Source organism: Taudactylus pleione, unplaced genomic scaffold, assembly GCF_031769625.1.
Source record: "Taudactylus pleione unplaced genomic scaffold, aTauple2 ptg000313l, whole genome shotgun sequence".
Taxonomy (NCBI): Eukaryota; Metazoa; Chordata; class Amphibia; order Anura; family Myobatrachidae; genus Taudactylus; species Taudactylus pleione.
The window spans coordinates 5335054-5359977 of record NW_028284714.1 but is presented as its reverse complement, the minus strand read 5'-3'; the positions used below and the strand labels follow the sequence as shown (position 1 = coordinate 5359977).

Sequence of the window (24924 nt, the reverse complement as noted above, 5' to 3'; positions counted from 1 at the left end):
TATTAAAAAAAATCATTTTAATGTAAGACAGGCTCTTTTTACAGCATCAGACAAAAAGCAAGCATAAAGGCAATAGGTCAGAATAAATGCTACAACTGCTGCTTTTCCTTGACACAGAACGCACCCATCCACAAGTCACATTGATATCAGGGAATGAGGGTAGACATACTGCCTGCACTCACGAGGCTAAAGTAACGTGGCAAAAATAAACAATGCACCATTAAAGGTACGTGGATACTAGACAGTTAGGAGCGTTGCAAAGGACCACATTTGTTCTGCACTGAAAAATGGGAAATTAGAACAAATTGGCAGAGACAGCAATGAGCGACATGTTATCTGTGACAATAGGTAAATATTTACCTAAGCTTCACACGCTGTTAAAAAAGTTAAAGAACAAGGCTTTGTCATCCTTTAACCAACACTTAACACCTGTATTTAAAAAATGAATACATCACCAAAAATTGTTAGGGCGGAAACAAATGACTGCCACCGGATGGATGTACAAAACCCCACTGAATTCAAAATAATAGTCTGAAGGGTTGGTTTGTTAAAGTTAGTAGTAAGCACACATTTATCATGTGTATGCTGATCCTCATTTTTCCTTGGGAGGATTCAATTATCCACTGTGGAAATTACAGTTCTGATGTTAATGGCAAATTGCCTTCTTAATTATGAAAGTAGAAACTAGTGACTCAGTTTTGGGGTGGGGGCGGGGGAGGAGCAGGGGGCATGGAGAACGGAGGTATTCCTGGAACACCCATACCCATCATAGTGACAAAGTTGGAATGATCCATTGGAGGTGGGGGAGGAGGAGGTGGAGCATACAGAAGGCCAGAGGTTCCAGGTGGTGGCGGTGGAGGTGGTGGTGGGGCACTGGGGGGCAGTGGCGGTTGAACACCAGGTGGTGGAGGCACAAGGGAGGCATTCGACTGCATGGCAGCACTAGATGAAGCACTAGCCCCTCCTTGTTGCTGTTGCCATGGAGGGAGAGAAGCTGAGGCAGATGTGGCGTTTTGTGAACCTGGAAAATATAAAATACATTAGAAAAAATTAAAAAGTTGCGACAATCAAACTAGCCAGATATAGAAGTAAAAATAAGACTAAGAAAAAAATCAAGGCGTTTACTCAGCTAATGTACTACCCAGTTAAAACCTTCACACATTTTAACAATGGAAAGTCCATACTTACTCTGCTGCCATGGAAGGGGAGCTCCAGGCTGGAGAGGTGCTCCTGTAGCTTGTTGTTGCCAAGGAGGCAAAGAGGGGGCAGATGGTGGCGGTGGAGGTGCTGGTCCACTAGGAGGTGGAGGTGGCGGTGGCATCAGGCCCATTGGGTGTGAATGCAAGAGACCTGGAGAAAAGATTAATCACCTATGCTGGAGTGATGAATGACCAGAAGGGTGTCAAAATCTACATCAAAGTGCTTACCCATAGGATGATGACCAGGTGGATGTGCTCCATGATGAGGTTGCATCCAGTGATGATGGGGGGCAGCAGGATTAGGCTGGAGGGGTGGACCATTGCCAGCTCCTCCCATTGGATGATGGAAGGAGTGAGGTGTACCATGTAGAGCTGGGTATGGACGATCAGTAGCCATCCAGGGTGGCCGGTTCTGTGTTAAGGGAAACATTTCAGATGAGATCTACAATTTATCAGTTTCACTTGAGAAAATACTAAAAGTTCAGCATATGGAAGAGCAGAACAGCGAGGTGTCTTACCTACACCATGACCATAAAGGGGATTTTTATACTTAAATGCATTTAAACCCAATCAGGGACATTGGGTTAATGTTGGGGTATAGAGGTTACAGGTGAATAATGATGCAAACACACGAAACCATCTGTTCAGCGATCGATATCACTGAGCGACCTCCCTTGAAATTCCCGGTGTGTTGGTCGAATGATATTCATTCACACAACAATATCACCCAAGACCATTCCCTCCTGTAGGCACTGAGAGAGCATCCAGATTGGTCTGCATGCATGGACAATTAATTATATTGTTATCGTCCATGCAGGAAAGCACATCGTTTGTTGAACATTGGCAGCTTAAAAATTAACATGAACGATTTAACTATGAACGATATCGTTACTTTAAATTGTACCGTGTACGCAGCATTATATATTAATCTGAATCAGTTGTCCATGCTCCTCTCTATAGCCCATGTCTGCCGGGAGAACTTCAAATATATAAAAAATATGAGATATGGTAAGAACTTACCCTTGTTATCTCTATTTCTACGAAGTCCATAGGGTTCCACAGGATACCTTGGGGTATAGGTGTGACATCAGTCGCAGGGCACCAAAGAGTTAAGCTTTCAGCCTCCCAGGATGCACTAGGTCCCCCTCCTATACCCCGCCCCCGGGCCAAGGCACCTCAGTTAGTTACCAAGCCATAGGCCGGAGGAGGAGAAGGAAGAGAGAGAACAAAGATCTGGACACATACAAGAATCACATTCTCACCAGAGGGAGACGGAAAACCGGTGACCAGAGCAAAGCCCATCTGCAGCACAGGTGCGACAGGGCGGGAGTCCTGTGGAACCCTATGGACTTCGTAGAAATAGAGATAACAAGGGTAAGTTCTTACCATATCTCATATTTTCTACTTCAGGGTCCATAGGGTATCCACAGGATACCTTGGGGATGTCCCAAAGCAGTATCCTTTAAGGGTGGGGACGCTCCTGTGCAGAAAGGAGAATCCGCCGCCCGAAGGAAGCATCCTGAGAGGCGAAGGTGTCAAACCTGTAATACCTCACGAAGGTATGGACAGAAGACCACGTAGCAGCCTTGCAGATCTGAACTGCCGAGGCACCATGTCGAGCTGCCCACGAAGGACCCACAGACCTAGTGGAATGAGCCTTCAGAGAAGGAGGGACCGGTAGGCCTTCATGAAGATAAGCTTCAGAAATAGCCATACGGATCCAGGCTGCCAAAGTTTGCTTTGAAGCAGGCCAACCCTTTTTACGGAAGCCAAAGAGGACAAACAAAGCGTCCGACTTCCTAAACGAAGAAGTGCGGTCAACATAAGTCCTTAAGGCCCGCACAACATCCAAAGAGGCCTCACCCACGGAAAGACCCGGTGAGTTAAAGGCCGGAACAACTATTTCCTCGTTAATATGAAACTGGGAAACAACTTTGGGAAGAAACTCGGGCCGAGTGCGGAGCACTGCCCTGTTCCCATAAAAAACCAAGAAAGGGGGTCTACAAGAAAGAGCCCCTAACTCAGAAACACGTCTGGCCGAAGCAATGGCCAGAAGGAAAACAGTCTTAGCTGTTAGCCATTTAAGATCCACTGAGCCCAGTGGTTCAAACGGCGGTCCTTGGAGAGCCCTCAGGACCACAGCCAAATCCCAAGGCGCCACAGGTGGAACAAAGGGTGGCTGAATGCGGAGAACACCCTGCATAAAGGTGCGCACATCCGGGATTGTAGCAATCCTACGGTGAAGCCAGACAGATAGGGCCGAAACTTGTACCTTCAAAGAAGCAAGGCGAAGCCCATGATCTAGTCCCGCTTGCAGGAAGGCGAGAATCCGAGACAGACGAAACTCCCGCGGTGCATAACCTCTCGGTCGACACCACTGGAAGAACGTATGCCACACGCGATGGTATATCCTCGCGGAAGACTGTTTCCGAGCTCGTAACATGGTACGCACCACAGAGCTGGAAAACCCCCGGGACCTCAGCATGGCCGTCTCAACAGCCACGCCGTCAAAGACAGCCGAGTCAGGTCCGGGTGAAGGCAAGGACCCTGAGACAGAAGGTCCGGTCGTAGCGGCAACCGCAGAGGAATGTCCACGGACAGACCCTGAAGGTCTGAGAACCAGTGCCGTCTGGGCCACGCGGGAGCTATCAACAGGAGCGTCCCTCCTTCCTGTTTGAATTTCCGGATTACCCGTGGAAGAAGGGAGACCGGAGGGAACAGGTATGCGAACCTGAACGTCCACCGGATGGACAGAGCATCCACCAGAGACGCCCCTTCGTCTCTTGTGCGAGACCCGTACACCGGCAACTTGTTGTTGTGCCGGGACGCCATGAGGTCGATTTCTGGAAGACCCCACCTGTCCACCAGTAGTTGAAAAACGTCCGGGTGCAGGGACCATTCCCCCGGATGAACGTCCTGGCGACTTAGAAAGTCCGCCTCCCAATTGAGCACTCCCGGGATGAAGACCGCTGATATGGCCGGAAGATTGCGCTCCGCCCAAACCAGGATCCGAGAGACCTCTACGAGAGCCGCCCGACTGCGAGTTCCTCCTTGCCTGTTTATGTAGGCCACGGTGGTAGCGTTGTCCGACTGGACCTGCACCGGGCGACCCTGGAGAAACCGCTGTGCCTGCTGGAGAGCATTGAAGACCGCACGGAGTTCCAAGATATTTATTGGAAGCTCCGCTTCTGTCGGCGTCCACCTGCCCTGGAACAAGTGTGGACCCGAAACTGCTCCCCAGCCCCGAAGACTGGCGTCCGTTGTCAACAGGACCCAATGTGGAACCCAGAACGGACGTCCCTTGTTGAGGTGGGTCATCTGTAACCACCACGTAAGGGACAGGCGAACCTCCTGGGTGAGCACAATCGTCTGGGACTTCAGAGACTGAGGCAGCCCGTTCCACTTGGACAGGATCAGGTGCTGCAGAGGTCTGGAGTGAAACTGGGCGTATTCCACCATGTCGAACACCGACACCATGGAGCCCAGTAACCTCATCGCCGAGTGTAAGGACACCCGGCGGCTGTGCAGACAACTGCGCACCCTTGACTGTAAAGCAGAGATCTTGTCCTCCGTCACGAAGATCCTTTGCTGTCCCGAGTCCAATAAGGCTCCAAGATGCAGAATCCTCCGAGACGGGATTAGAGTGGACTTCTGCCAGTTAATTAGCCAGCCGTGCCGTTGCAGCAGTGCAATGGTCAGGTCCAAGTGGCGTAACAGGAGCTCTGGAGATCCTGCCACCAATAACAGGTCGTCCAAATACGGCAACATGCGGACTCCCTGCAGCCGCAGAGAAGCCGCCATGACCGCCATCACCTTGGTGAAAACACGTGGTGCTGTTGCCAGGCCAAAAGGTAACGCCCGAAACTGGAAGTGGTCGCTGCTGATTGCAAACCTGAGGAACTGTTGATGGCGCCAAAGAATAGGGACATGCAGGTAAGCGTCCTGTATGTCCAATGACACCAAGTAGTCCCCAGGTTCCAGCGCCAGAATGATGGACCGTAGGGTCTCCATCCGAAACTTCGGGACCCGCAAAGACTTGTTGAGTGCTTTGAGGTTGAGAATCGGACGATATGACCCATTGGGTTTCTGTACCAAAAATAGATTTGAATAGAAACCCTGGCCCCTCTGGGAGAATGGAACCGCCACTATAACTCCAGCCTGGAGCATAGTGTGCAATACCTTCCGCAGCTCCGTAGCCTTGTTCCGGTCTGATGGGAGACCCGTGGTGAAGAAGCGAGCCGGGGGTCTGTGCCGGAAGGAGAGGGCGTATCCGTGGGAAACCACCTCCAGAACCCAAGTGTCTGTCGTAGTGGTCGACCAACACTGGGCGAACTGTAGCAGGCGGCCTCCCACCCTGGGATGACCCCAAAGGGAGGCCCGGACCGTCAGGCCGCAGGCTTGTCATCTGGCTTGGGGGCCGGACGTCTGGTACTCCATGCCTGCTTCCGGGGCTTGACCGATTTCTTAGGGCCAGCCTGTCGAGGAAACGACTGTGGTTTGGGCCTGCCCTGGGCCCTAGATGACCGAAAGGACGATGGTCCCGAACCAGAAGGAGCAGCGGCCGACGGGAGACAGGCAGATTTGGCTGCCGCCAGCGTGGCCACAATCTTATCCAGATCCGGACCGAAGAGAACTTCTCCGGTAAACGGCAACGCTTCCAGACCTTTCTTGGAATCTGCGTCCGCCTTCCAGGATCGCAGCCACAAGGTGCGACGAGCAGCTACCGCTGTTGAAGAAATTCTAGACACCAGAGTACTAATGTCTAGAGCCGCCTCGTTGATGTAGGTGGCCGAATCACGGAGATTGCCAATCAACTCCGCCTGATCGGCCGGACAGTCGGATTCAAAAGAAGCCTCTAATGAATCCGCCCAGCGCTCAATCGCTCTGGCAACCCAGCAAATGGCCATAGCCGGCCGTGCTGCCCCCCCTGCAAGGGAATAAGCGGACTTCAGGCAGATTTCTACCTTGCGGTCCGTAGCATCCTTAAGGGAGGACATGGATGGCATCGGCAATGTGGCACTACGGACAAGACGGGTCACGTGAGAATCCACCTGTGGAGGGGATTCCCACTTCGCAAAATAATTATCCGCGAACGGATAAGCCACCGCCAGGCGTCTCTGCGGCTGGTATCTTTTGCCAGGTTGTTTCCACGCCTCCTCTAAATGGTCCACCAACTGACCCGAAAGAGGAAAGACTGTGGCATCGCCCTTCACATCTTTGAAAAAGGCATACTTAGATTTAGCCGCTGGGGGAACTTCGTCCTCAATCACCAAGGCTGTGCGGACCGCCCGAATAAGTCCAGGAATATATACTTTGGACTTAGCATCAGCGTCCTTAGTATAGAGAGGTTCCTGATCGTAAGGATCTAGAATCTCCCCATCATCAGACGTCCCTTCGTCATCCTCATAAGGAGCGGACAGAGACGCCACCGGCCTTTTATGAGGCCGCATCACAGACTCCCCTTGCAACACATCCGACAAGTGCTGTACAGAACTCGTCAGGGAGTTAACCCACGCTGGCTCCTGAGAACCCGGGAGCGGGGAAATAGGGAGACTGTGGGGTACCACCAATTGTCGTGGGAACCCCTGCATGGGTGACGACACCACAGACTGCTGGGACAAACCCATCGGAGTAAACGCGGGCTGCGGAGCTAACTGGCCCACTAAAGCTGTTAACGCCTGAGCGAAACAAGCCCAGGGCGGCTCCTGTACCGGTGCTGTAACCGTAATAGGCCGCGCCATGGACAAACACTGCCGGCAAAGGCCCTCCGCGCTACCCTCCCCCTCCGCTAACGGTACTTTGCACGTGGTACACTGTAGCCGGAGGGGAAAATCACTTTCAGACATGATGGCACCACGTATGTGACCTCTCTCACCAATTAAGTATTAAATAGGCGAGAGACCACCCTGCAGCACCGCACCGCAAGGGCTTTAGCAGAAAGAACAGGGACAGTAATAAAGCTGACAGTTTAGAGAAGAAAAGATTACAGGCAGCAGCGCTAGCACAGTCACATACAATGCAGAAAAATAACAATTCCTGCACTAACAGCGCTGATCACTCAACTACACAGACACAGGGCCTGGTAGGACACAGCGCTGCATACACAGACCTGACCACAGCGGAGGAGAGGTATGCGGGGGGACCCAGACAACGATGCTTCCGTCCAGCGCTTCCAGCAGCGTTCACCATGCGTTCTGGAGAAGATGGCCGCCGAGGAGCAGAGAGGAGGCTGGCCTGGGGGAGGAGCGCTGCCACAGGACCAGTCGGCAGCATGCAGAGAGGGCTGTGTGCAGCGGGGGAGGCGCCGGCTGTGAGACAGGGAAGGCGCGCTCCCCTGGCATGCATTTAACCCCTGGGACGCCGCAGCGCTACCGCTCTCCTGCGGTCCGCTGTCCCAGGGGGTAGTGGAAGCGCAGGTTGGTCGCCTGGCTCCACGCTGCAGCCAGTCCCCAGGGAGCCCCCTGCCTGGGGACTTAGGACCATGTGATCAGCGGGGACCCACCGCGGGACCCCGCTGCTTACCTCTGTCCCCCTTGAATCCGGCCATGGTCCGGAGCATCTGGGGTCACCGCTAGCTGTGACCCCAGACGCCCACCAGCATCCCCGGATCAGTACCGGCGTTCTGGTACCGGCGGGGTGTAGGGAAGACAGCATGGACGTCATGACTGACTGTCCATGCTGTTCATCCAGTTGTGCAGCCACAGCTGCATGAAGAATAAGCTTCAGGGGCTCTTCTAGCCCCCACTCCAACAGGTGCACCCGACTCCGGCCGGGCACCAAACTAAACTGAGGTGCCTTGGCCCGGGGGCGGGGTATAGGAGGGGGACCTAGTGCATCCTGGGAGGCTGAAAGCTTAACTCTTTGGTGCCCTGCGACTGACGTCACACCTATACCCCAAGGTATCCTGTGGATACCCTATGGACCCTGAAGTAGAAATATATATATATATCCATCTATCTCGAAGCTCCATGGGTACTAGCAGAAACTAAGCGTATTTTCAGAGGCAGAATATTATGACAGTAGCAGCAGAAGAAGGTGCTTTTGTCTAAAACCTATGCCTTCTTATACTCATTAAAGCCATTTACTAGATATGAAATTTAAAGTCCGTAATGTCCTGAAAACATATGCTTTGGTATAATACAAGCAAAATGTACCACCTATACAGCACATATATGCAAAAAAGTAATTGTAGAGATACAATTTTGGCAAGACCACAGCAGCAAAAGGGTTCCAGGTATTACATTAAGTGAAGGGGAACCACAAAGGCAATTTAATGAGGGTAGAAATTTTAGAAAGTTAGAAGACATTGTACAATGTTTGGAATATAGTGTACTTGGCAGACTGATGTTCATTCATTTCTGTAATAAAATGTGTCTTCTGGTTTTCACTAACTTCCCCTTTTACATTTCAAAATACAGGTCATGTTTTCCTCTATATATTATGCTTGTGTAAATTGTTAGCCTAATCAAGTCTCACTACTTCCTTTTCATAAATGTCACAGCATCTGACCAGTGGCTCAAAGTAATGCAGGTCAAAGCTCCCACCCATGTACTAGCTAAGGTAAAATCCTCCTGTGGAAGGAGCCATACCCCAATGTACTCCTGAAAAGTTACTATCACTACTTCATCTTTGTCAGCTCACTAAAATTTAGACCTGTAATTCTACACTGAATATATGCATAGGTATGAAAGAACGGGTGCAGAGGAGGAACTACCACCAGTACCAGAGGTGCAGCTGGTGGGAGACAATGGTGTTCAGTATCACCAGTGTATGCGCACACCACCTCACAGTATGCATAATAAAAGTGTGCTTTCACTGTGCCTTACCCCAAACAGACTTAGAACAGCGTGGCAGCCGCAGTAAGACATTACATCACACTTCCTAATTTTGCGGTGGGGTTCGGTGATCTATTCAAGCTAGTGTTTTAGCAGGGCACCCGGCCCTGCAGTCCTTTGTAGAGATGACCCAGTATTGGAGGATTGTTTCCCCTGCAACACCTCCTGTTGGGAGACTCAGGAGGCAGGGCTTGAATGCCGCTTCCTTGTTTGTTCTATGTCCACAGCAGCATTGTCTTCTCTGTGAATCTGACCTGTGGCTATCAGTGTTCAGCACTATTCAGACTGTTCTTTGGAAGTTTGCTTCACTTATCACCCCTAGACACCTGGGAGTATCGCAGTTGTACCCTATCTGGGACATGTCCACATGACAAGTGAAGCATAGGACTGCACAGCCAGCACCTTTGAGTGTGGTCAGCCCCGTTAAGACCTGTTGTGTACACATTTTTACACAGTTTCCTACTCCCACTGTGCATAACGTACATTTTTTCCATATTGTCAGAGCAAAATTATAGGCACTACTGAAAGGCATATTTTGAATTGGGGGTACTATAGAATTACATTATGACACAGACACTATTATATTTTGAATTGGGCACTTTTCTTTACATTAATTTGGAGCACTGCTTTGAAGAATTCCAAATACAAAAGGGTTTATATTATATGCAGTGGATCTATGTACACATTACTTTTGATAACTTTCAGCAACGCATTGTGTCCAAAATGAAATTGTCCCCTTAGTGGTCAGAACCCTGCCCAAAGAGATTTTTAGTGTGAACACTACAGTTCCACACCTAAACAGAAGCTTGAACTTCCACCGCTTGTTTAATGGAGGTGGAAGTAATCTTATCTAAACATGCAAATCAGTTGGAGATTTATCTTCTATAGATTTAGGCAGCATGTAAGAAGAAGCAGCCAGTTTAGCACTCATTATGATCTCCCACAAATGCTAAAGCTGGGTACACACTGACAGATATATCAGTCCAATCTGTCTTGTAGAAAGGAAAATCTGGTCTTCCAGGGCTTTGGAGCAAATTCCTATTGGTATTTGCTCCCATACATTACCAGATGTTCCTTCCCACCACACAGATTGGACAGATATCTGTCAGTGTGTACCCAGCTTAACTCCAGTTTAAAACCTTTCAAAATAAAAGATGCAGAACAGCGCCATTTTCCCCAGAGATACTGTAATAGCCTAGGTTTACGCAAAACCTCTGAAAACCATATACAATTTTATCATACCTGTATCAACGGTAAGCTTCTACATACAATTGAAGTCAACACAAAATTAAATCATACTGAAATTAAAAAGTTTATCTGGCTTTTGAAAAAAAAAAAAAAAGCCATGTAAAGAGGAAGTGGTACACATGAATACATACCATGGGTGGCTGGCTTCCAGTCATGCCAGTAGGTCTCAGGCTCCCTTGTATGGGATTATGTGATTGAACAGTTGTTGCACCCATAGAGGAAGGTACAGGGGCTTCTCCCAATTCTGCCATAAGGGAGAGGTATTCTTTATCCATCCTTGCCTTGTCCTGAGCTGATTGGGGCTCTCCAGGACGCACTGACACACTAAAGAGAAAGTATTCATATTAATATTTTATTAGGTTCCATACATGAATACACCACTCTGTAGCAATAATCACTTCGTATATGTTCATTTATGACAAACCTAACAGCATCTAAATAGGAATAAGATGAACCAGGAAAGTCTGTTGGTTTTTCAAAATTAATCAAGTGGAGAAATCGTTCACACAATTAATATATAAACTGAGGGATATTTCAAAATGTGTTTTGGCAATCACCTTATAAACTTGCAGTCAGAAGCAATATGTCCAGCTCCTCCACACTTCGTACAGAGAGTGGTATTCGTGATGCTTCGTGTTTCTGTGCTTTGCCAAGGTCGCAGGATCCTATCAACAAATTAATGTCAGTTTTATGCTTCAATTTGAGGGTTATAAAGATAATGAAGAAAAAAAAATTAACCTGTTGTCATCTTCACGCAACGTGCCATTGAGTCGTGCTAGCTCGCGCAACTGCATTTTCCGAAGGTCGTTCTGATCCTCCGGAGTTTCTATACCCTGTTTCAGAATATTTCGGATCTGCAGAGAAAAGCACAATTAGCCCATAATTTATTGGGACTAAACAGGAATCTATTCACCCACCAACTGCATTAACCTGTTCAGTTACACTTACAAATTCAATGATCAGTTTATTCTAATTAAGTTTAGCACTGTCATGGTCCTGCTCAGTGACTGTAAATAGGTATCAAATATCCCGAATGGATTACATAATGGTTTATGACAGTTTTCCAAACAAGTCGTAGCACACTGAATTTCCAAACATATTACATATACACCCACTCATCTTGTTAAATAGCAGACAGCTCATTGTAGCAAAGTTAGCACTGAGATGTTGCAATAACTGAAAAGAACCAGTTTGACATACTTCAACACTTTCCTCATACAATTGAAGAGAAATTCACCCCACTGCCAACACATGATTTAAAAGACAAAAAAAAGTTGCAACTACACCGTATTAATGAAAAGCTTTTTACCTAGCCATCCGAGGTGCAATATTGGCATATACTACTTGCCTTTTTAGCGGTCCGGTGATATTTTCATGTAATAACTGCTGCTTACCTGATCAACTGCTTTCTTAACATTTTCCATGGTGTTCGCTGTAACCAGGGCATGGAGTGGCTCATCTTCCCCTGGAAGCATCTGCCCATCTTTGCGTCCCACTTTACCTTCCTTCACTGATCCTTTGCCCCGGATCATTATCTTGGCATTACACTCCTTCTCAATGTTTTTCAGTGTATTGCCCCTTAGTAAAAGAAAACAGGAGCTCTATCAGGAGATATCACACACCATCATGCAGGCATTACATCTATTGAGTGTTTCATACCTGGGCCCAATAAGTAGACCTACAAAGTTAATCTCTGGGTATTCATCCTGAGGAATCATGACCTTGTCACTGACACGTGTAGCAGGTGGTCTGGAATACAAAGCAGTGTGGGCAGTATACATACAAACTTCATAGATTGAGAACCACAACAGACTGAAGATGAACATTCAAGGCCAAATGTAATAGCCCGCGATTTGCAGCAGCCGGTGCCGTAGTCACTAGTTTTAAAGGGTAAATTAGTTTAAAAGGCAAAACCAACTTTGTTTTGACTTTAAACTAATTGGCTCTTAAAACCTAGGGATCTGACCAGAGTCGCATGGCTCTCACAAACCACGGGCTATTACATTTGGCCCACATTTGGGATATAAATAAGTTTACATATAAAGCAAACGCTTTACTATACATAATAAAACGCACTATTCTACTCACTTGTAGTCTGCGGGAGGTTTGAAGTCTGGGTTCAATCCCACCATCTCAGTTATTAGGTTGTGACGCTCCTCTTCCAGTTTTTTACGTGTCCTGAACTCCCGTGTGTTAAGACGTTTCCCTTCACTATTATAAATGGGCTCAGGAGATGGGGATCTGTATGGAGGGAGACCATAGGACATCAGAACAATGAAAATGCACAGAGTAACACTGAGAAGGCAGTTTCCACTAGAGGGAAACTTACCCACCATTACAACATTCGCATGGGTAAATAAAACATTTACAGCACTATACATGACTGGCATTTTCAGCGTTATACAGCTACCTGTTGAAAATGAAAGGTTTACTAATCCCTCTGCCCTAAATCCACTAACTAAACTCAGCACCTGCAACAATACTTTTTAAAGTGCTAAATACATTAAAGTAAACATGCGACGACATACACCTTGTAATGAGACTGCAATAGCTAAATGCAAATATTTACAGTCTTCATTTCCAGATTATCACACTATAACCATTTTTTATGCATTACCTACAAAAGTTCCAACATCAAGCTCTGCAAATGACTTGCTAGAAATAAGATTACTTCCATTAAGTACTAATGTGAACTACTAAAGACAAGGGGGTCAAATTCAAGTTATGGTGAAAACTTATTTAGAAATAGAAACTTAAATATGGAAGGAGAATTACCAGGCAGAGGACAGTAACAATAACTACAGCATATTTAAGCTAAATGCTGGTGCCATTCTGCATCTTATTTACACGCTGATAGACATCAGTGTTAAGAGAACATTATATAATATGGTATCAATTATGGTGATCTGTAACAAGATTTACTCCTTTCATGAAATCAATAATAGTCAATTAACTTTTACTCAATTGTTTGCACTGTACTCTACATGAAGAGCATGGGATGGACGATAACAAGTTACTGAATAAGATATAACTAGTTACACATTTATGATATTAGGAATATTTAGAGTAATGTCTCCCTTCAGTTCTCTAGTTTTTACCTTGCACTAATATGTAGTAAAAAGGTGTAACCAGCATTTTGAGATGTTCAGTTTATAGCAAAAGCAAGAAAGGCAAGAGAACTGGTAGATTTCTCTGAATGTACCAGTTTTGTTGCCAGCACATAACGGAGAATAGATTTAATGCTGTAGAGTAACTTCAAACAAATCATAAGATTTAAGTTACTGGAAAATGTTATAGGAAGGTAATCCCATTACTGCGTACTGGTCTCATGTAGCACATGCTCATACAGTGATGCACAGGGAAGAGGCTCAAAAGGCAGACTTGGGCAAAAGGAAAATCTCTATCTACTAGAGAGAAAGTCAGCAGGTTAATTATAAAATATGGTTGAATATTCGGTCGAGAATTCAAATTATTAGAGGGCTGCTTTGAGGAAGAAAAAACATTAGTTATTGATACAATTTTGCTCACAAACCTTATTAAGTGGGGCACAATAGTTTTAAAACCTGTTTAAAAAGGTGCAAAGGCTGTTAACCGTTAAAAATGAAAAGGTTAACCTCTAAAACCTGCTTTCCAGCAAAAGCAATTGAGAATGCAGTAGGAGCAGAGAGAATAGGGTATGGTTAAAGTTATATAAAATAATCAAGTTGATTTTGGATAACTCACTCCATAGAGTGCACCTATTGACACTGCAATAGTGATGAAGTCAAAACAAAAGGCTGTTGAAGACATTTGAGAGAAACCGGTTACAAAAAAAAAAAAAAAGAAAGTGGTTATTGATTAAGAAACTGAATCCATAGGTGACCGTAAGCTACTGATGACTATCACACTGATTAACAAAAAACTCTAGTAACCTCATTAAATCATAGGGCCAATGCTAATTACATACAATGCACTGCCAGACTATTCCCCATTTTTCCATTTAATAAAAATGCTGATCCTATCAGCGCATAGCATATATACCTTACCTTATACTATCCATTTTATAGAGCTAAATTACCCAAGTTGAGATGATTAACAACTTTTTACACTGAATGTAAGAAACTGATATTAAGCTGAAACGGTCACTTCTGCTGTCTAGACTTAAATAGTAAAACACGTCATGTGAACTCTTTCCAGCACCAGAAGCAAATTTTGCTACTCTTCATAATTTATAATACTTCATAATTTATATACTGTATTATAGAGTAAAGTATGACTGAAACCTTTTACATCCCTCAGGAGGGTTCAAGAACACTTACTGGCTTCAGCAAACACTTCAGCAGCTAGAAACATGAACCAGTTTTAGCATTAAACTGGAAAAAGCTTGGCTCATAAAAGTAGAACAAACTGTCTCACAATGTAAGTCTACCTCTGAGTCTTGTTTTTAGTATAATTCTACATTTCCAACTACCAGGATGTAAGACTCCATTTCACTATACTACTAGTCAATTGACTCTTCATATCGTTATAGATACTACTGAATATTTATTCCAAGTATGAAGTATTTTCTAAAAGGAGAGGCCTGCAGAACCTTATTGAATGGCCTGACGTCAAACTAATGGTGCTGCCCAGCCCTTAATGAAGAGACCCCAACAAGCTGCAACATCCAGAGTCCCAAGGAAAGTCTATCTTATAAGGATGTGGGTTTCCAAATCTGTAAAATCCTAAGGCTCAGCAACGCTACATTATCTTAAGGTGTAAAGATTTTAAAATGACATTTTAGAATTAAATGAATAAAATAGTAAACATTAGGCTGCTTATTATATCAATCTGCTGAAATAATTATGTAAACTAACAATAACGCTCAAACTGGATCATTCGTTTGTGGAGATACCAATAAGTTAACAGTAACTAAGCCAATGACAGGATTTCAGCAGACCAAATCTTAAAATGGTCTTAGAAACCCTTTCGCCAGAGGTTTTTCACCTACAAGTTTTACCAATCAGGAAATACTTGAATCAATTAGTGGTAATCAGCTTACTCTCCAAACAAAGTTTAGATACTCACAATAGACAAGCCTCCTCCCCCCCACCCCCAAAAACCCCACCTAATTATGTGATTTATTAAACACTGCATTTTGGTCTTTAATGGGCAGCTTTTTCACGTTATTAAAGTATTTCTAAGCAAAACCATGACTGAATCAGAACAGTTATAATAATATGTGAACTTCCATTTCAGCCTTTATTCTTGTTAAAACTTTTACAGCGGCCTCAAGTATTTAATAATGCGCACAATCACCTTAGGTAGTTTTTTTCTTTTTTTAAATCCTTTTGAAGCTTATGTTTAAGTGGATGCATTTAAATCCTGCTTTCTAGCATTTATGGTGCCTATTAAACATTTTCCGAAATTCACCTGGAATTGTCTTTTTTGCATGAATCTATAAACTGTAGGTTCTTAGGTATTTAACAAAGGTCTAACGGGTGAAACTACATCACAAAAGTACTCTATGGTGGCGATTTGTTTTATAGGGCGCCTAAGCTAATGGGCACCTGAAGGAGCAATTCAATTGCTCAGTTTGGGCATGTGCCATGCGTAGACCTTTCCGATCGAAGCCTCTTGAAGTGGCAAGCAGAAATGTGCGATAATCCAGCGTCTTGGGCGCACAAAGCAGGACTTTAGACCAGGTTAGCTGCTTGACGTGGCTAAACACTAGTTTTGGGCGCGCACACAAGACACGGGCACCCAAATGGAGCGACAATTGATTTGCACCATATGAGAATAGTGGCCTATTTCAATTTAACAAGCTGCAAAAAGCTTGACTAATGTTAGTTGTTAGACCCTTTCCTATGTAAAGGAATCTCTTCGGATACTTCCCCTCTATCCTATTAGGTGTTGGTGCATGTGCAAGAACTCAGCTGGGGCAGAACTCAGCCCCCGCAATCAGCAGCAGCTTACAAGAGCTTAAGTAAACTATTAGTCTCAATACATCTCTTATGGCTGCAAATGGCAATAAAATGGTTAAAGCATAGAAATGCCTTTAAAACATTGAAGGAAAAAAAAAAAACCTGTGTATAACCAGGGTACGCACTAATGACAAGTTTTATTGATGCTCCCGTGTGGCAGCATGTCCCTCCTGTCAACTTTGTTCAATGCAAATATCTGATCATATGGGAAGTGCAGTTTGGCTACACTGATTTATGTACTAGTTAGATCAAATATACTTCAACAAGCAGCATTCAGATAAGCCAGGACACAGTATAATTGCCACTGTGTACCAGGTGCTCTTCCAAGAGACAAATGGCAGGCACAATCATTTTTAGTATTTCTCAAACTCGGTCCTCAGGACCCCACACAGTTCATGTTTTCCAGGTCACCCAGCAGGTGCACAGTTGATTTAATTACTCACTGACATTTTAAAAGATCCACAGGTGGAGCTAATTATTTAATTTGCGATTCTGGAGAAGACCTGGAAAACATGCACTATTTGGGGTCATGAGGACAGAGTTTGAGAACCTGTGGTATATAACATTCCTTTGGTCTTCAGATACTAAAGGTGGCCATAGACTACATGATGAACCACACAATCATAATGGAAAGTTGTATGGGCACAATGCAGTTTACTGTGTGTAATCTGCAAAACCGTTGAGAAAATCCAAATGTTCACAACCAAATAATCCCAAATTTTAGCATAGAATAATCGTTTAAAACAGTCATACATCAGCCAGATCTGAATGATAATTGTACAGTGAATGGGTGGGTTATATGTGGGAGCATTTATTTATCAGGAAAAAAAATAAAAAACAGATATTTGCAAACTGATGGTCAAGCTCAGGATGTCTTTCTATACACACAGATGTGCAGTCACCTCCATTAAGCATTATGCCACAGTAGTATTTACTTAAAAGCCTCAACTAATGTGCAAGAAAAATTATAGCACTTTGGAGAGCAAGCTAATCCCACTAAGTGAAACCAGTTTTCTAGTTATGGCCTGCCTAGTTGTCACACTTCACAGAACATACAAGTTATTAACAAGCCCAAGAGAAGATGAAACGGTTACTGTCAGGCGTTACAAACGAGTGGAGGGGTTTTCCCAACCTGTCTTCTGGGTTAGGGGGTATTCCCAGGTCTCCCGTGCGAAGCTTGCGAGTCAGATCCTCAATTTGTAGTTGAACTGGAAGAAAGCAGGTTAGAAAACAAAAAAAAGGAACGGGAGAAATTTGTTACATTCCCAAAAAGGAGAAATATTAAACCCAACATTTTGATTCAATAATAGTTATAACCAGGAGAAAAATTCATTGAAGTAGGTCAATGGGTTAGGGTTATTGTTACCTGTTTCATACCTTTAATGGGATAGGGCAATGGTGACCAATATAGAATAAGGCCTAAAACAAGTTAATTGGGGGTAAAATTAATAAAGTTCCTCACAGAACAAAGGCTTTGTGGTAACACCGGAATCTACATCACTTAGCAGGGTCAGTAACCAAAACTTTACTATGACTATGTAATGTGACATCCTGATTTGTTTTCATTAAGTCCACATTTAAGAAGGAGTTGGTGATGGAAAATGCTTTCAAAGACTTGCTTAAGAGGTGGAGTGGATTATAATTTGCACAATTACAGATTGCCATTAGGGGGGTCTTTAATTGTTTTTTAGGTGCTGATGACTTACAGCAGGCCTGGCCAACCTGTGGCTCTCCAGCTGTTGTGAAATTACACATCCCAGCATGCCCTGCCACAGTTTTAGCATTCCCTAATAGCAAAACTGAAGCAGTGCATGCTGGGACTTTTAGTTTTACAACAGCTGGAGAGCCACAGGTTGGCCATTTCTGACTTACAGGATCTAATCAATTGTTTCTGCAAATGGGCGTGAGCGCTGCGGGCACCCATTATATTTGCTTGCTTTATCCTGAGGTGGCAAGCAGAAAAACGAAAGTCTGGCTTTTGAGTACCAAACGTATCATGCCCAGTGCTTTAGATGTGTTTAGCCACCTTACGCTTCTAAACAAAGAGCATTTGGACTTTATATACGGCATAAGTAATGGGCACCCAGTTACTCTTGCTTGCCGGCACAAACAATTGAATATCGCTTGTCACTTTAGACAGGAGTTTGAACGCAAAAAAACAATTGAATTCCCCTTTAAGTGTGATGACCAATCAGCAATGTGTAATACTAGCACTGCTCAGTGTACAATCCTTAGGACTTTTTTGGATATACTTTTAAAAAAGTGACAAGGCACTAAATGGAAACATACATAGGATTTCACACGCCCAAAGACCAGTGACTAAATTCATGTTAAGATTTGTATGGGAAATGGTATGCAAAGCAAGACAGACATTTTCTAAACAGTGACCTAAAATCACCAACTCTGGGGAAAGCAATTGTCATTCTTATATAAAAATGAACAATTCTAAAATAGTTTAGTTCACATTTCCTTCTTAAAAGTGTATACAAAAAAAATCATTACTAACTAAGATAGCTGTCAATCTACCATTGCAATGGCAGCAATTTTAAATTGAATATGTAGACTCACATGAAGCTAAATATTGTACTGTATTGCATTCACATTATTTAACATTTCCTGGAAAACTATATTCTGCTGCACTGAAAATCATATTAGTCTGCTGAGTACTTCATTCCAATCAAAATGCTAGCACGTGAGACCCATGCTTATAGGGATACCAGCACCAGAAAAAAAAAAAAACCTTAAGTTTAAATAAAACCAAACACCATACAACCTGTGAGGAGCATGGGAACAGACATTTTTGCATCATGATCAACACTAAAGCAGATAGACTATGTACTACTCATGGCTCCCACTAAGTGTTGACACTGGAAAACACAAGAACGAACTTATTATACACTTCATAACCTACAGTTTACATACACTATAGTTCTATCATCTACTGCAGTGTTTCTCAAACTCTGTCCTCATGGATTCCTAACAGTCTAGCTGGAGCACTGCACTGAAATTGAAAATGTATCAACCATAAACATCAATGTACAGGCTGAACAATCATGTATAGTGACCACCAACATTGGTTGCTTGAGCAGAGTGCATTGTAAAGGGGCACATCCACTAGACGATCTACTCCCTGTCCAATCTCTAAACGATTTTCCCTTGATTTTTTTCCCTTCAAATTTTTTCTTTCAGTCTGAACGATTTGAAAACTATCTTTAATAGATCAAGTGAAATTGACCTGCATGTTCAGTCGACTGACGAGACGATCAAATGACCAGCGGGAGCGCGCATCGTTGACGACCAAACACTGCACAATTTATAAACAATTGAACTTTAACGACATAGTTATCATTCAATCGCCTGCTAAAATTGTGTAGTGGATGCCCCCCTTAAGTAACAGTAAATATTGTGAATGAAGAATGTACTACCCAACTGCTATAGGAAACCTAAATGTCTATTAACGTACAACCAAGTAAGACTTAAATCTCATGTTCATTCATTTTAAATATGCCACAAACCAAACAAAAACTATTTGTATGCAGAATTCACTTGATGTACAAGATCTAGATTAATACTTTTAAGAGATTCTCCCATCAATTACCCAATTATAAATGAAGGTAACCATATTTGCATGTAAACTTTCAGGACCTAAACTCTTTACATTCCTTTCACTATATTACAATAAGAAAAGTATGTAACACTAAATTTAAACTGAGCAAGAAACCACAACCTAGACAAAAACAAAATCATCCACTTTAGCCAATGTTGGATTATTCACTGATCCAAATACCTTAAAAATCCTTAAATTACAGTAATATAATTCGATTTTCTGGTGCTGGACTCCGATTAAAAGACTAATGTGCATATTATCAATACCCTACACCACAAAGCATATGCATTTGCTAAAGTACAAGTAACAGTTTGCATTTTACAAAAGTCTAAAGAAACAGACTGATTTGTTAAAAAGAAATACTGCATGTTTAGCCACTAAAATGAAGTCTGTTCCAAGGAATACATGAAAACTTGGGCTTAGAGATGGTTACATTTGTTTTGAACAAATTAAATATTTACAGTTCACAAAGCATACATATTACAATACAATTTATAACAAATGTAACCTTTTGAAGCTGATGAGATCACTGAAAAATGTACAAGTGAAAGAGGTAAGATGATATTACCTATATAAGCTCTTTCCTGCTCACGACTGAGTCCCGGAGGTATCACCGTTGGCATTCCAGGAATAATTGTCTTCTGGTCTGGAGTTTCGTCATTCCAACGACTTCGCTTACGTTTCCGGGAAAAATCTAGGGAAAAACAAAAAAAACACATTATTCACAATGTGAGCTGTTGGATAAATCCACTACCATATCAAATGTTTCTCATTTAAGCTATATATCCTGGTCATCTTGGGCAGTGACCATACTATCCCAGTTATGCTAGGGAGTTATTTTGATTTATGCTCAGGCCAGATTGCTGCCAGAGTGACCTTAAACCTGGAGTCAGACAGGTATATTTATGTATACATGACACTGGGAAGATTTTCTTTAATGTCATCATGAATACAGCATAGGAGGATAGGCCTATTGGTTTTTGAAAACTGCATTTTAGAGGTATATACACCTGAAAACAATACAAAAATAAAAGAATGACTTTTCTATTCAATTAGAAATCCACATTACGTTTAAGGTGCGTACACACTAGACCAGAGGTTCTCAAAAACTCAGTCCTCAGGGCCCCACACACGACACGTTTTCCAGGTCACCCAGCACATGCACAGGTGGAGTTATTACTGACACATTTTAAAAGTTCCACAGGTGGTGCTAATCATTTCACTTGCGTTTCTTGAGGAGACCTGGAAAACATGCACTGTTTGGGGTCCTGAGATCAGAGTTTGAGAACCTGTGCACTAGACTATATATTATACAATATGCCCGATTTCGACGCATCGGAACGACAAATCATGTAATATCTGTCCAAATCGTGAGTGTCCACTCACAATCACAATGCACTACCCCTTGGGTCGTACATCACATCTTCAGATCTTGCCTACAGCAGTTTTCAGATTGGACAGTTTATGCTAGATAGCTTGTCTGGGAGTGCAGAAGAGCTGCCTGTTCAAGTGAAATAGTTGACATAACATCTTTTGCGAGTCTCTAGTGTGTAAGCACCTTTACGGGAGTCAATAGGCCAAATTCAATTCAATGCGAAGATGAATAGCCGCGGGAGGAAGCACCCGCAGCTATTCAATACACTGTGCTGTTTGGGCAGGCAAAAGGATTTCTTCTTTCACCCCCCTGGGGATGCGAAGAGAAATCCGACAAAAATGCCGGCACTTTAGTTGGAGAATGCCGGTTCTCGCAACTAAACACCCAGGTTAAGTCTCCAGAACCGGCATTCTCTGACTTAACCAAATCCCAACCAGGCAAACAGCGCAGTGTATTGAATAACATTGAATTTCACCTAAAAGTAACAATGATTTTGTACTTTGCAGCATGTAGAATGAAATCCATGCATCTCTAAAGTTCATTATGCAAAGACCAAACCCATTTGAATTGAGTCACATTTTAGTAAGAGTCAGAGTACTAGTTATAAGGACAACTAGAGTGCATTAGAATTGTATACTGAATGAGGTTACTAATGTGTAACACATTAGTTGACATTTAGTATAACTTTTCCACGATTTCAGATTCCCTGCCAGACATGTATATTAGTGGTCTCCATCTGCATCTATCATTATTTCACCTGTGGACTCAAGTAGACATTTTAAAAGGTGCGGTAAGTGCAGCCCAGTGGTCCGCAGTGCAGCCGGGCATTTCGGCTCTCCGGGTGTTAACGATACTGCAAACCAATAACCTGAAACCCCCATGTGAGAGCAGTACACCATGATGAGTGGTAGCCCGCCCTCTGATAGGCATGTCATTTTAAAGACTCAATAATTCCACCCACTTGTGTACTGGCTAACTGGCAAGAGAAAGGCTCCGTGTAACACATGCAAACAATAATGAGCTAACCAGATGAGATCCATTGTAGGCATTACTAGCCTTGGGTCACTGCTACATAACTATAATATGCAAATCCTATATAATGTACAGGTCTGTCTTCAGGCTACACCAGCATAAAACACATGGCTGCAGCCGCGCCGAAAGACGTTATGGCGGTTACAGACTGAGACGCGCTGGACGCAGTAGGCCCAGGCCTTACCCATCACGTGTCCGAGATCCAGCTTGCCGTTTTCCCTCGCCTCACCGCACGATGATGACTGAGCGCTAACGCGTTGTCTTCAACGATTTATAAACTCTGTTTCTCCGCCCACTGAAAAGACACAGCGGCGCCGGTTGGCTCGGGAAAGGAATCATTCATTGGACAAAATTGACCACTCCTGTATCTAAAAACACAGAGAGCTGCGATGAAGAATCATTTGCCGATTTGACAAGAAAAATGCCAGTCAAGTCCGGGTCACGCCCCTAGTTACCGCTCTCCATAGTACGTGTTAAGACGTGGGGGGGAGGAGCTGCTGAAAGAAACTGTTAACATGAGTGACGTCAGTGAGGCGGGGAAAGGGGAGTGTCACCTTTCTCTGATTTCCTGGTGCCGCCTCAATTGGAAACTTGTGTGAGGCTGCTTCGCCCACTGTGGAGACACGCACTTTAAGCACGCATCCATAGCTGCTTCTTCATTGGTTTCCCTCTCTTACTCACACATGTCGCGCTGACACGCCTACCGCCGCCATCTTGTAGGCTGCTCGCCTCTCTTTGTAACTCTGGTTAGTTAATTAAGTGGGAAAATGGCGGCAAGCGGAGGAAGTTTTGGGGAGCGATGTATATATACTGTTTAACTGCATTATATTTAGTCAGGAAATGATACTGGTATAGGGTCAATTCATACTTGCCTACTTTTGATAACGAGTTTCAGGAAGATTTTAGTCCGCAGTAGTATGCGCCGCGCGAGGGGTGTGTGCTGTGCCATGCTCCGCCCAGAGGGCGTGTCTAGCCTCCCCGTGAACGTATTTATTGCCACTCATGGTTTTTTAAGCCTAAAATTACACACAAACATACATATACTCTAACTTACATGCTACATACATAAACTCTTACATACATGTATGGATGGCTGTCATTGAGTGCCCTTTCCAACACTTCGCACCAGCAACACTAGCTATCTACCCTCCAACATGACCCCTTCCATCCGCTACACAATGCTCTGCTCCTGGACTTTCTTCTTAATAATTGCAGACACCTGTGTTGAACTAGTTAATAGATGAGACAGGTGTTTCACTACAGGTGTCTGCAATCATCAATTAAGAAGGAAGTCCAAGAGCAGAGTATTTTGTACCGGATGGAAGGGACCATGTTGGAGGGTCTGTAGTTACCAGTGGACTATATGACGCAGTTCACATTAATGCCTTACATTTGACAGGCCACCGTTGGGGGAGAAAAGGCCACCACTGCTGCTAGTGCCGACAACCTGTGCCGCTAATCAGTGCAGTGCCGCCGCCAAACACACTGTGACAGTATCAGTGTGCACTGCTAGCTAGGCTGGCCACCGCTACCCACAGCCCCGCAGTGGCCGGTCCTTTAAGTAACATGACGTCCCCGTGCAGACAATTGTTTTGCGATTCCACCCACACAGAGTATTCACTTGCAAAGTGAGTGACAGGTAGTCAGCGTTTGAGGGAGGGGGGCTAGGCAAACGCAGACGTGTCTGGCCATTTAAACGCTGTTTCATGGGCTTGCATAAATTAGCCTTTGCAATCTCCTTCACAGCATGAGAGCACACTGCGTGTCATTAGTGCTGCAGTGTTTGTGACTGGTCAGACTTGCTGCATATGATGCATGGCTACTCAATTTGCATCAATGTTAATGTTTACGCCGTTGTATGTCGTCAGCCGGATATGAGAAGGCAGCAGTGGGCGTTGCTATGCTTGGCTGTGTTTTGGAAGACAGCAACTGCGATTGCATTAGCGTACATCTCGGAATTAGGACATAAATTCTAAAGTCTTATGCCGTGTATCCACTACGCGACATTACTGAGCGATTGGACGATTATGACATCGTAATCGTGCAATCGCTCAGTAATTGTCCGCAAATCGGGCAGTTCAAAGTAAAAAACGACTAGCGATGCGCGTGCCCGTTGGTCGTTTTTGATATTTATCATCGCCTATACATGCTAGTCAACCTGACAACGTCGTCGGGTTGACCATGTTCAGGGATAATTGATGTGCCTACACTGAACGATTGAACGTTCAGTGTAGGCACATCACAGACTGTGAAACAACTCCACAATTACAATGTCGTAATCGTGCTCTTGTTTCACAGTCTGTAAGTGGATACACACCTTTGTTTGGTGCCAAGTTTAACATGCAGTCATCTGCAGTCCAGTACAGTATGCTAGGGATGAGCATGAATGCTTGATATTTTATTTGAGATTCAATTGTTTTCTGGGCGCACAACTGAGCTATTTAATTGTTGCTCCGAGTGTGTGAGTGCTGCGTTTATCACGCCTTTTGCGCCGAAAAGCACTGGGTATAGCTGTGCAAAGCGGCAAAACCTAGCACGCCCAAACCACAAACTTTTTGAAGATTCTGCACACCACCTTAGGATGGTGCAAGCAGAAATGTGGGCACTCGCGGGCGAGCAGAGCAACATATTTAAAAGCTCCATCGGGTGCTCAAAAAAAACAATTGGCATACCCTCTTAGAATAAT

General features: G+C 44.2%; 1 protein-coding gene across 2 annotated transcripts; it reads right to left on the bottom strand.

Moving 5' to 3' along the window:
• SF1 (splicing factor 1) lies at positions 1-22559 on the bottom strand. Of its 2 annotated transcripts, XM_088442536.1 has the most exons (12): positions 22423-22559; positions 20400-20525; positions 17357-17432; positions 12371-12523; positions 11942-12031; positions 11677-11860; positions 11021-11136; positions 10840-10947; positions 10414-10606; positions 1428-1611; positions 1189-1350; positions 1-1021 (listed from the first exon to the last, which is right to left on the bottom strand). In XM_088442536.1, the coding sequence occupies exons 1-12, from the start codon at positions 22424-22426 to the stop codon at positions 693-695; spliced, it is 1725 nt and encodes a 574-aa protein (XP_088298662.1). In that variant the 5' UTR covers positions 22427-22559; the 3' UTR covers positions 1-692. The 2 variants fall into 2 exon arrangements, with proteins under 2 accessions (XP_088298662.1, XP_088298663.1); XM_088442537.1 differs by lacking the exons at positions 17357-17432; positions 22423-22559 and having other exon boundaries at positions 20400-20486.
• Positions 22560-24924: the final 2365 nt, after the last annotated feature.

Bases quoted from the DNA above. Each gene is read 5' to 3' on its own strand.
- SF1 (XM_088442536.1), bottom strand. The intron at 17,433-20,399 runs GTAATATCATCT...GCTTTCTTCCAG, and splicing joins GCAGGAAAGAGCTTATATAG to TTCAACTACAAATTGAGGAT. The intron at 1,022-1,188 runs GTAAGTATGGAC...TATATTTTCCAG, and splicing joins TCCCCTTCCATGGCAGCAGA to GTTCACAAAACGCCACATCT.